At 43.1% G+C, this 12687-nt stretch overlaps 1 protein-coding gene across 3 annotated transcripts in view; it reads left to right on the plus strand.

Annotated features, from left to right (window-relative positions):
• The window catches only part of nfat5b (nuclear factor of activated T cells 5b), a 305599-nt gene that overhangs the window by 158461 nt on the left and 134451 nt on the right, over positions 1 to 12687 (plus strand). For all 3 annotated transcript variants that reach the window (XM_038806399.1, XM_038806397.1, XM_038806398.1), the window contains exons 5-6: positions 5831 to 6021; positions 9396 to 9568. In XM_038806399.1, coding sequence (XP_038662327.1) covers positions 5831 to 6021; positions 9396 to 9568 — 364 coding nt within the window. The remainder of the gene's footprint in view (positions 1 to 5830; positions 6022 to 9395; positions 9569 to 12687) is intronic.

The raw sequence follows: 12687 nt of genomic DNA on the forward strand, positions 1-12687 counted from the left end.
ATAAAAGCTAAATTATGAGATTGCACAAACTTAGTTTGTATTTTTTAAGTATAGAAGATTGAGAGCTGATCAAATCGAGATACTTATAATAAAGGAATCCAATAGGAAGTTATCTCTGGTGGGAGCATTCAGAATAAGGGAGGTGTAATTTTAAAATTGGAACTAAGCCAGTAAAATGAAGCAGCACAGGTTCACTCAAAGGGGATGGAAATGTGGAATTCTTCCAAAAGGCTGTGGATGCCTGCTCCTTTAAAATTTTCAGGACTTAGTTTGGTAATATCCTGTTGGGGAAAGGAATCCAGGGATGTGCAGAATGGATGAGTTAAATGCAGGTGAGGTACAGATCTGTCATGATCTAATTGCATTACAGAACAGGTGTGAGGATGGAATTACATACTCCTGTTCCTTTTATGTACTTGTGCTCAACACAAATATCAACTTCCATTAGCAAAAGCATGCTTGCCATAAACTGAATTTTGATCTTGTGTACATACTATCTATGAAAGGATTTGCCAAATTGGTGTAATGTTTTACATTGGCTGACACAATGAAAACACTATAGTAGAAGAGACGAGGATCCGGTGGCAGTGCGAGATCAAGTTTTATTGCAAAAATTTAGTTAGTACACTTCAAAAAATACAGATCCAAAAAAACAAAAGCCCAGAGGGGCATAAGGAAGAAAACATCGGAAAGAGAACAAATGCGAAGACAGAGAGCAACACGTGCGCCAGTAATCTTGCATCAGTACGATTTGAATCCGCCCCCCTCATTGCTCCTTTGAATTGTGACTTCTGAATAGTGATCTTTACCACCGCTCACATTGATATCTAACAGTACATCCTTTGTTACATGATAATCTTTATTGTCACAAGTAGGCTTGCATTAACACTGCAATGAAGTTACTGTGGAAAGCCACATTCCGGCTCCTGTGTGGGGTACCCAGAGGGTGAATTCAGAATGTCCAAATTACCTGGTAGCACGTCCTTTGGGACTTGTGGGAGGAAACCGGAGCACCTGCGTAGGTACGGGGAGAATGTAAAAACTCCACAGACAGAGACCCAGCCGTGAATCAAACCTGAGACCCTGGCACTGTAAAGCCACAGTGCTAACTGCTGTGCTACCGTGCCCAGATAATAAAGCAATGGATAGCAGATTGAATACGATGATAGAATAATTGATTTTAATCAGGACTTGATAAAAGTTCCAAAACAGCATGAGTTCTGAATTCCTAACATTTTTATGTAGTTCCTATCATAACAATGATCAGTTGTATGCAATTGGAAACATTTATTTGGGAGCCCCTCAGTAAATTCTAGCTCATGTGGGTGACGACAAAAAAGGAATTGAAATACACAGATCTACTTCTCTTCGTTTAAACCAGGATAGTATAAGAAAAATACATGTTATCCACAGTTGATCAAAATGATTCAAATGAATTGCAAAGTTGGTAGTGATTGACTGAAGATGAATAATGTGGTACCGATGTTCAACAATTTCATCATTTTAATGTGCTGTGCATTTTCTAACATTTGCTGAGCAATGTTGATAGCCTAGTCCTAAACAAACATATATGTCAAAGCCAAGAGATTAAATTTCTGACGGAGAAATATAAACTTGCACAAACCTATTGATGGTATGACACGGTGGCACAGTGGTTAGCACTGCTACCTCATAGCGGCAGGAACCCGGGTTCAATTCTAGCCTTGGGTGACTGTGTGGAGTTTGCACGTTCTCCCTGTCTGCATGGGTATCCTTTGGGTGTTCCGCTTTCCTCCCACAGTCCGAAAATGTGCAGGTTAGGGGGATTGGCCATGCTAAATTACCCCGTACTATCCAAATGTGTGCAGGTTAGGTAGCGTTTTGGGGATAGCGTGGGGGAGTAGGCCTAGTTGGGATGCTCTTTCAGAGGGTCCGTGCAGACTCAATGGGCCGAATGGCCTCCTGAACTGTAGGAATTCTATGGTTCAATGAAAAATTGAACTTATTTTGATATGCTGTTAGAAATTAGGTAATCTTTATTGTCACAAGTATGCTTACATTAACACTACATTGAAGTTACTGTGAAAAGCCGCCAGTCGCCCCCTCCAGCGCCTGTTCAGGTACACAAAGGGAGAATTCAGAATGTCCAAATTACCTAACAGCACATCTTTCGGAACTTGTGGGAGCACCCGGAGGAAACCCATGCAGACATGGGGAGAATGTGCAGACTCCGCACAGACAGTGACTCAAGCCGGGAATTGAACCTGGGTCCTTGGCGCCGTAAATCAATAGTGCTACCTACTGTGCTACCATGCTGCTTTTTGGGCTGATAGGATAATTGCATCATGAAAACACCAGGCAGGCAATGAGCATCACCAATAAGGGAGTGTTCAGTTACTTCCTCTTGATATTCAATGGTATTACCATTCCAGAAATTTTCACAAACATTTTGACTGAAGACTCAACCGTGTCAGCCACATAAGTGCTAGCTGTATTTGCTAGCTGTGGAATCACCTCCTGCCGCCCCAAAGCACAAGCCAGAATTGTGATGGAATACTATCAGTTGCCTGGATGGATACATCTGCAATGGCATTTAAGCTCAACAGCATCCAAAACATGGGGCAGGACAGTGGCTCAGTGGTTAGCACTGCTGCCTCACGACGCAGATGTCCCAGGTTCGATCCCGGCCCAGGGTCACTGTCCGTGTTGAGTTTGCACATTCTCCCCATGTTTGCATGGGTTTCACCCCCACAACCCAAAGATGTGCAGGGTAGGTGGATTGGCCATGCTAAATTGTCCCTTAATTTGAAAAAATGAATTTGGGTACTTATTTAAAAAGAACAATGCAATTTGCTGCCCAATCTACCAGCTTAAACATCCACTCTCTCCACAATGACTGCAGTGTGTGCTATCTGGAGAATACACTGCAATAAATTGGTTTATTTGTCAAACCAATGACCTATACCCTCACACAAAGACAGTGAGCCTATGGGAACACCATAATTGTCAAGTGATTTTATTTGTTCATTCCAATAATGAACGTATAAGAATTTGAGAGTTTTTGTTTTGTTTTGCCGTACTGGAAGGTTAATTTCCAAGCGGAATAGCTGATTTCACAGCACAGAAGAAACCCGTTCAGCCCATCATGCCTGTCAGTTTTTGAAGGTGCCATCTAATTAATCCTACTCGCCTGGATTTTTTCCTCCAAGTATTTCCCTTTTGATTAATGTGCTTCCACTACTTTTCAGGCTGTGCATTTCAGATCATAACTTGCATGTAAATATTTTCCCCCTTGTGCCACCTCTTGTTCTTTTGCCAACCATCTTAAATCTTTCTCTTAAAATAAGCAAAATATTGTGGATGTTAGAATCTGAAGCAAACCGAGAATGCTGGAAAAACTCAGCAGGTCTGGCTGCATCTGTAGAGAGAGCGAACAAAGTTAACGTTTCAAGTTTGTTTGGCACTTCATCAGAACAGAGATGGAGGGAATATCCGTTAACTATTAAACTGCAGCTGGAAGAGAGGGAATATCTGTTAACTATTATACTATACTGGTGGGGTGCGAAGAAGAGTGTTTTTTTCCATGACACAAAAATGTATGGGATATTGAAAGAAAAAGGGTTAAGATTGAGGAGAAGGATGACAGTCTAAAGTTGTTGAATTCATGCTAAGTCCTGACAGCGATAACCTGCCAAATCAGAAAATGAGATGCTGCTCCTCCAACTTGCACTGGGCATCACTGGAGCATTCCAGCAAGCCAAGGATGGGCATGAAAGCAAAGTGCTGAGTTAAAATAGCAAGAAACCTGAAGGTTAGGGTTAGGGTCCTCTTTGTGGACTGAGTGAGTAAATAAAGTGAAGTAAAATAAAAGCCTTTTTAAATAAACACTAACGTCAATGTACATGATGTTGAAAATGCCAATAAAAAGATATTTTAAAAAATGCTTGCGGACTGAGTAAAGGTGTTCTGCAAAGCACTCGCCCAGTCTGCGCTTAGTCGCCCATTGTAAAGCAGACCGCGTGGGCAGCACCGTGGCACAGTGGTTAGCACTACTGCCTCACAGCACTGAGGTCCCAGGTTCGATCCTGGGTGCAGTGGAGAAGTGGACCAGGATGTCATAAAGGGACGGGTTTCTGTGGAATGCCGATTGGAGGATGAGGGGAAATGAACTTGAAATGTTAACTCTCTCCCTACAAATGCTGCCAGACCTGCTGAATTTCTCCAGAACACATTGCCTTAAATTTGTCCCCTTTGGTCATTGACCCTTCTGTCACTGGAAACCGTTTCTCCTCACTTACTTAATCAAGTCCTTCATGATTTTTAACATTTTAAAAATCTAATCTTCTTTTAAGATCTCAACCTTTTTAGCTTGAAGCCAGATTTTGCTTGTCTTTTCATGTAATTAATTTGAGTAAATCATCTTAAAGTCTGAGAACCAGAATTGCCCACAATACTCCAGGTCCTACTCCAACAAGAACCTAACTAGTGTTTTATCAAGGTTTAACATAACTTCCTTGCTTTTGTACTCTTGCCCTTTTTTTTTAAAGCCAAAGATTATGTTTGCCTTCTAAGCAATCTTTTTAACTTGTCTTGCGCCATTCTGGATGCATACCTCTGGTGTCTCTGTTCTTGCATTATTTTAAATTCTTTACCATTTTCTATTTCCTCTCTTCATTCTTTCTTCCAGAATTAACTACTTCACACTTCACTGCATTAAATTGCATCTGCTATGTATTTGGCTTTTCAACCTTTTTAGTCTTCCTGTTCCATCTGCAGACTTTGAAATTAGGCCTTGTATACCTAAAACAGTCATTAATATATGTCAAAAAGCTGTATCTCTTGTGTTAATTGTATAACTGAAGGTTAAATGTATACAAAAGGAGACAATCATTAGGTTATCTGTGTGCAGAGACACACTCCTTTAGGGCTGTAATTTTATTAATTTGTCTATTTGTTTAATTGTTGTACTCAAGGGGTATAAAGGGACGCTAATTACTGGCTTGTTTGGTCAGTAGAGCATGAGACTCTTAATCTCAGGGTCCTTAGTTCAAGCCCCCACATTAATGAGTTTATTTAAATCCGCTTGTGAATGACATTTTAATTTAATCTACTAAATTTCCATTGATATTTTTGTTTTTAGCTACAGTGGTCCTTTTAAACGGCACTAGGTGCCAATTGTGACTCAATTGGTAGTTAAATAATTTGTTTGTCTCAAGATTGGGAGTTTAAATTCCACTCCAGGGCTTAAGCAGAAACATCTTTGCTCACAATCCAATGCAATGCTGTGGGGTTGCTGTATTGTCAAGATCTGTTATCTTTAAATGGCCGTCAACAGGCCCGACAGGGAGCAGTTCAGGGGGTCATACTGGCTGCATCTCTTCTGTGGTGACATGTGTCCGGGCATTCCTGGAAAGGGAGCGCACAGCATCCAGTTGGTATGCTTGAGATCTTCTCTGGCCAGTGGGTGCCGCAGGGGCTGGAGTCCATTATCCCCACCCAAAATGACATTTTAATTTAATTTGCCAAGTTCCCTTCAGAGTTTTCTTTGCCTCTTTAAGCAGCAGTTAATCAATTTATGGATTTATGTCGTTCACGTGACACAAAAATAGTGACACATTGAAACTGGTGAAAGTTGTAGAGTTAGGAACTGTATCTGTGTAATGTCTCACTTTGTGAAAAAAATCTAAAACTGAGATTGACTTCTGGTCTCCTCTTTCACCAAATGGCTGTCAAAAGTTTAGCACCTTGTCCTTAAGTAAACATTTATTATTTGTCAAAACTCTACTTTTGAAGTTTTGCTTGTGCCACATCAAAAATTTTGAAATATTTTTCGCTAATTATTTTATTTTAGTTGGAAGGTTACAATGAGCCTGTAATCTTGCAAGTTTTTGTTGGCAATGACTCTGGCCGAGTCAAACCTCATGGTTTTTACCAAGCATGCAGAGTCATTGGACGGAACACTACTCCTTGCAAGGAGGTGGATATTGAAGGAACCACTGTGATTGAAGTCAGCCTAGATCCTGGAAATAACATGACATTGGCGTAAGTATTTATTTAAATCTATTGATACTGCAAATGGATAGAACATATGGTGGGTACTCATTTGGATGTTAAATTGTGTGAATATTGGATTCCCCTGTTATCTTAGTTGGTAACAAATTGTCCAATTTGTATTGGAACTTCTCTGGTCTCAATGGCTCAAGTTCCATTTTTGATTCTAATAGCTGATTTCAGATGCATTAACTGTGCAAACCAATAATCTGCCCACAAAGGGGAGAGAAAATATTTCCCAGAACTGCTGCTGGTACCAATGTTGGATGAGGATGTAACTGTACTTGCTTCCCAGATTGATTCCTGAGATGGTCGGACAGCGTGGGTTTCTCCCACAGTCCAAAATCATAGAATTTACACCTGCAGAAGGAGGTCATTGAACCCATCAAGTCTACACCAGCCCCTGAAAGAGCACCCTACCTAAGCCCCCACCTCCACCCTATTCCCATAACCTAGCAACCCCACCTAACGTTTGGACACTACAGGGCAATTTAGTGTAACCAATCCACCTTAGCTGCATATCTTTGAACTGTGGGAGGAAACCGGAGAACCGGTGGAAACCTACACAGACGTGGGGAGGACATCCAGATTCCGTACAGACAGCGACCCAAGCCGGGAGTCGCACCTGGGTCCCTGGCGCTGTGGCACAACAGTGCTAACCACTGTGCTACCGTAGGTTAGGTGTAATGGCCATGCTAAATTGCCCCTTACTGTCCAAAAAGTAAGGTGCAGTTATGGGAATGGGGTGGACCGAGCTAGGGTGCTCTTCTCAAGGGTCGTTGCAAACTCGATGGGCTAAATGGCCTCCTTCCACGCTGTAGGGATTCTATGAGTGACGTATGAGGAAAGTTTCAGTCAATTGGGATTATATTTGCTGGAGTTAAGAAGAATGGGGGGGTGGGGGGATCTCGTAGAAAATTATAAAATTTCAACAGGACTAGACATGTTGTATGCAGCAGGAAGTATGTTCATAATGGTGGGGGTGTCCAGAACCAGGGGTCATGGTGTAAGGGCATGGGGCAAAGAGATGAGGGGAAATTTCTTCACTGATTGATAAGCCTGTGGAATTCTCTACCATAGGAAGCAATTGAGGCCAAAATATTTGTATGTTTTCAAAAAGGAGTGAAGGGATCAGTGAAGGGATCAAAGTATATGATGGGGGTGGGTGAGGGGAGATCAGACAGTTGAGTTGGTTGATCAGCCACGATCATAATGAATGGGCTGCTCCTCCTATTTTCTGTTAAGTATTTCCTCATCGGTCTTCATTGTGAATTTAAATTTTGGATGTAAAAGTTTCAAACTATTTAATTTCACAATGAAGACCGATGAGGAAATCAGTTAACAGAATCACAGAAAAAATTCAGTGCAGAAAAGGCCCTTCGGCCCATCGAGTCTGAACGCATGAAACGCACCTGATCATCGATCCTAATCCCATTTACCAACACTTGGCCCATAACCTCAAATGTTAAGACGTGCCAGATACTCACCCTGGTACTTTTTAAAGGTTGTGAGACAACCCGCCTCTACTACCCTCCCAGGCAGTGTCCCCCAGACTGTCACCACCCTCTGGGTTAAAAAAAGTTTTCCCAAAAATGCCCACTGAACCTCCCACCCCTCACCTTGGACTTGTGTCCACTCGTAACCAACCCTTCAACTAAGGGGACCAGCTGTTCCACATCCACCCTGTCCATGTCCCTCATAATCTCGTACAGCTTGATCAGGTTGCCCCTCAGTCTTCTCTGCTCCAGTGAAAACAACCCAAGCCTATTCAATCTCTCTTCCTAACTAAAATGTTCCATCCCTGGCAACATCTTGGTGAAATGCCTCTGCACTCGCTCCAGTGCAATCACATCATTTGACTCAACTCATAAAATTAAATTTTTTATTGGATGTTTTACAGTTTTACAAATAACGCAACAAAATCTTTAAAACTGGTAAAGTACAATATGAATACTTCAGTGTACCTAAATACAGAAGAAGTCAGTATACCAACACAATTCAGCTTAATCATTAATCTTGGTGCCTCCCTTTTATACGAGAAAAGATGGTAAGTGGGTGAAGTCGAGAAAGAGGGATAAGACGATAAAGCCATGAAAACATGGTAAAGTGACTTACACATTCACGTGTATCAGAAGCACTGTTCAAGCCTCGCCAACACTGAAAAGGCCAAACCACTCCCCACCAACAGGGGAGAAGAATCCCACCGACAGGGAGAGGAAGAATCATCAAGACATCCATCAACAGGATGTCTCGGAGAAATACAACACTCCCCCTCCCAACAGGATAAGGGACACCCCCTAGCATACAATCCACAATAATATAGGATAGGGTCTCCAGGCCAAGTTCGGGCATACACTGAAATATACCTCCCCCAACTCCCAATTATACTAGAGGTACCAATGACACATTTTAATGTTTTTTCATCAGGATACCGTGCCTGTACTTTTGCCGCAGCCAGTTAAGGATTCTTTAACCACAAAGTAAAGAGATGCAGAAAAAATTTGTGAAGACATAGTTCTCAGAGGATATTTTACATATAACCACAAGACGCAAAAAACTCAATCTATCACATTCTATCCATTGGCATTAATTCAATTGTTTTTTCCACCACCACACCCACCTTCTGCACAGATGGCAAGCTAATTCCACTTCTGTATCCATTTTAACTCCTACCTCTGAAGCCATTATACATTGTCACCTCCAGTCTGAGCTAATCGAAAACTGTTTTTCACACTATAGACTCTAATTTGGCTAAACTTCTACCACATTTACCTTGTCTGACCCTATTCTTCTTGGTCATTACTTCAATCCTGGCTGGTTTGGCTTGGTCCCCAGGCTTCGTTTTGTCTATAAATCCCCCCACAGTCCCGTCCCAACTTATCTCCTTTAGCCCTAAATTCCCTCCAAAATGCTCCATTTTTCAGCCTCTGACCTCTTATGCACCTCACCTCTTTGCTCCACCAAACAAACATATGAATATGAAACACACAACCCCTCGAGCCTGCCCTACTCACCAATCAGTAAAGTGATGGCTGATAGATGGCAGAGCCTTGAGGCTCATTGATCCAAGTCTCTAACAGTCCTTTCTGAACCTCTCATCTTTAACAGCACCGTTATAAACTTAGTGCTTTAACCAAGCTGTCATCCACCCATCCTGATCATTGCTTACCTGCTGCAATTTGTTTTTCCGTACATGTATTTATGAAGTGACTTGGACTATTCTTCATTTTCAAGGACTGATCTAATTAGAAGTTGTTGTACAGAGTCTGGGGAGTAAGAGTGGCAGCTTGAATTGGAAACTTTGAGATTATTCAGTTTAAAACAATTACTGTTTTAAATTATTCACTGTATTTTTGTATTTGCAGGGTTGATTGTGTGGGAATTTTAAAACTCAGAAACGCTGATGTTGAAGCAAGGATTGGCGTTGCAGGTTCCAAAAAAAAAAGTACTCGTGCACGATTGGTGTTCCGAGTGAATATTATTTGTGCTGATGGGTCTACCGTAACTCTGCAGGCACCTTCATCATCCATCCTATGCAGTAAGTAATATTTTCTTTAAAAGTGTCGTTTTCTTTTGGTTGGTTGGTCCACCACAGGTGGAAACCCATCACCATTCTTAAAAATCTCTGACCAAGTTATTGAGAAATTTACACTCGGCAAAATTTAATGCGGGCAACAGTAGTCTTGTGAACTGGCTGTCTTTGGGAAGGCCCTCTGGGTTGGGCACTTAACTGGCCTGTGGTAGGTCTTTCCTGGAATCAAGGACCTCGAGAGTGGAATTTCCTCCAGCCAACAACTGTTGGTTAATCTTCGTTGTTCGTTAACACCACCATGAAAGCGGTGCCTGCTGCCAGAAATACATCCATCTGAGGCCTAGGCCCCAGAACACAGGTAAGTGATGGGACAGAAGAGGGATTATGGGGGAGGAAGGCTGGCAGCAAGAGAGGGGTGTGGCACTTGATGACATCCAGCCCACATCAATGCTAGGTACCGTGTGCCTTTGAATGAGGGGCCTACGTGGAAGCCCATAAGCAATCCCGGCACGATTTGCTTTTCGGGCTTCTCACATGGTGTCCTTTGCCTGCTCCTGAGTGAATGACAGAGGTAGGAGAATGAGGACGAGGCCTTAAATGGGCATTAATTGTCACCCTATGGGCCTCAATTAGCGGTGGGGGAGGAAGGCTGTTCAATCGCTTTCTTGCCACGAACTTTATCAGGGAAGTGGCAGGATTCTCACCACATCCTCCCACCTGATTAAATGCTATCTCTCTCCCGTGCACGCGCGGGCGCACACACACACACACACACACCACACAAATCGGGGAGGGCGATACATTTCAGCCAGTTAGCTCATGATAGATCGCATGCTTCCTCTTCATAGAGGGGCACCTATTCTCCAAGGTTGAGAGAGCTTGGATATCAAAGAACAAACAAAGAAAAGTACAGGCCCTCCAAGCCTGCATCGACCAGGCTGCCCATCTAAACTAAAATCTTCTACATTTCCGGGGTTCGTATCCCTCTGTTCCCATCCTATTCATGTATTTGTCAAGATGCCCCTTAAACATCACTATTGTCCCTGCTTCCACCACCTCCTCCGGCAGCAGGTTCCAGGCACCCACTACCCTCTGTGTAAAAAAAACTTACCTCGTACATCTACTCTAAACCTTGCTCCTCGCACCTTAAACCTATGCCCCCTAGTAATTGATCCTCTATCCTGGGGAAAAGCCTCTGAGTATCCACTCTGTCTATGCCCCTCATAATTTTGTAGACCTCTATCAGGTCGCCCCTCAACCTCCTTCGTTCCAGTGAGAACAAGTTTATTCAACCTCTCATAGATAATGCCCTCCATACCAGGCAACATCCTGGTAAATCTCTTTTGCACCCTCTCTAAAGCTTCCACGTCCTTCTGGTAGTGTGGCAACCAGAATTGAACAAGTGTGGCCTAATTAAGGTTCTGTACACCTGCAACATGACTTGCCAATTTTTATACTCAATGCCCCAGCCAATGAAGGCAAGCATGCCATATGCCTTCTTGACTACCTTCTCCACCTGTGTTGCCCCTTTCAGTGACCTGTGGACCTGTACACCTAGATCTCTCTGACTGTCAATACTCTTGAGGGTTCTATCATTCACTGTATATTCCCTACCTGCATTAGACCTTCCAAAATGTAGAGAAGACTGGATAAAGTAAGAACTTGGGCTGGTGAATGGGGATAGTGAATAGTTGGTGGAGGTATTTGGGGAAGGTTAGTGCATGTGGGAGCAGTGGATAATTGGGGTGAGGTTTCTGGATTGTTGGTATTTAGAGTTCCTCTGGGGACAACTCTACCACTGGACCAACCTCTCCTCTGTAATCCTTTTCAAGGCCTTGCTTCTCTCTCCACGTATTTCTAAATGCCCATACACTCTTCCACTATCTCTTGCCCCTCACCCCTCCAAATCGCCACTGCATTACAAAAACCCAACAGTCACTACAACACTCCAAATTCCAGTTTTGATGTCATCAACCTGAAACATTAACTCAGCTTCCCTCTCCACAGATGCACCCAGACCTCCTAAGTATCTCCAAGAATTTATGTCCTTACCTCCAAATTCCTTACTATGTCCCACCCTCATCTGAAATACTAATTAGCCTTGTCCCAACTACTATCTGTTCCAACCACCACACACAAAACCATAATTTCTCCAATCTCCTGAAGTCGTCCATGACCGTTGTAAATCCTCAAAATAGAGCACCCCTTTTCTTTGGAAATGCTTATTCATTTTTTTAACATTTTTTATAGAAGTTACAAAAGACATAAACACTTTTTCGAAAATACCAACTGCAACCCCACTCCCCCACCTCATCCCCAAACCAACAAAACTAACCCACAAAAGGCAAAAAACACACACCCTAACAGCTAATAGTGACCAATTCTCTGGCCAGCACCTTCAATAGACTTCCTTAGTGTATTTGACCTTCTCAAAGTGCAAAAACTCCATCAAGTCCCCTAGGCACGCTGAGGCACTTGACCGTGTTGCCAACCTCCAGGTCAATCGGATCCGCCTCTGTGCTACCAATGAAGCGAAGGCCAGGACATCTGCCCTGCCCAGTCCACAGTTTCCAACGCTACCACTGGATTTGTTGAGTACTTCCGCGCCATCGGAAGTGGCACGGTCACCAGTGCCTCCAAGCTTGACCCCTTGATTGTGACTCCATCTGGACTCAAAGTACCCCAGGATCCCCCCACCACTACAGGATCTTATCCATGTTGGCCACCCAATAATAGCACGTCAAATTTGGCAGGTCTACCTGCGTGCGTCTCCTTCTGAAGCATCCCCTCTGAATCCTTGGGACCAATAATAAATCGGTCCACCTCTCTGGAAAATGATTTTGGCAGAAACATCAGGAGGCACTGGAATAAAAATAGAAATCTCAGCAAGATATTCATCTTATCCGACTGGACATGGCCCGCCAGCGATAAAGGGAGACGATCCCACCATTGCAGATCCGCTTTGATCTTTCCGACCAAGCTCGTGTAATGCAGCTTCTAAAGCCGTCCACAATCCCCCTCCACCTGTACCCCAATCGAAACAGCAATCCCCTCAACCCAGTTCGCTGCCCAATTACAAAGTATTCGCTCATCCCTGTGTTTAGATAGTAGCCCAAAGCACCGCA

This window comes from Scyliorhinus canicula, chromosome 9, assembly GCF_902713615.1.
Source record: "Scyliorhinus canicula chromosome 9, sScyCan1.1, whole genome shotgun sequence".
Classification (NCBI taxonomy): domain Eukaryota; kingdom Metazoa; phylum Chordata; class Chondrichthyes; order Carcharhiniformes; family Scyliorhinidae; genus Scyliorhinus; species Scyliorhinus canicula.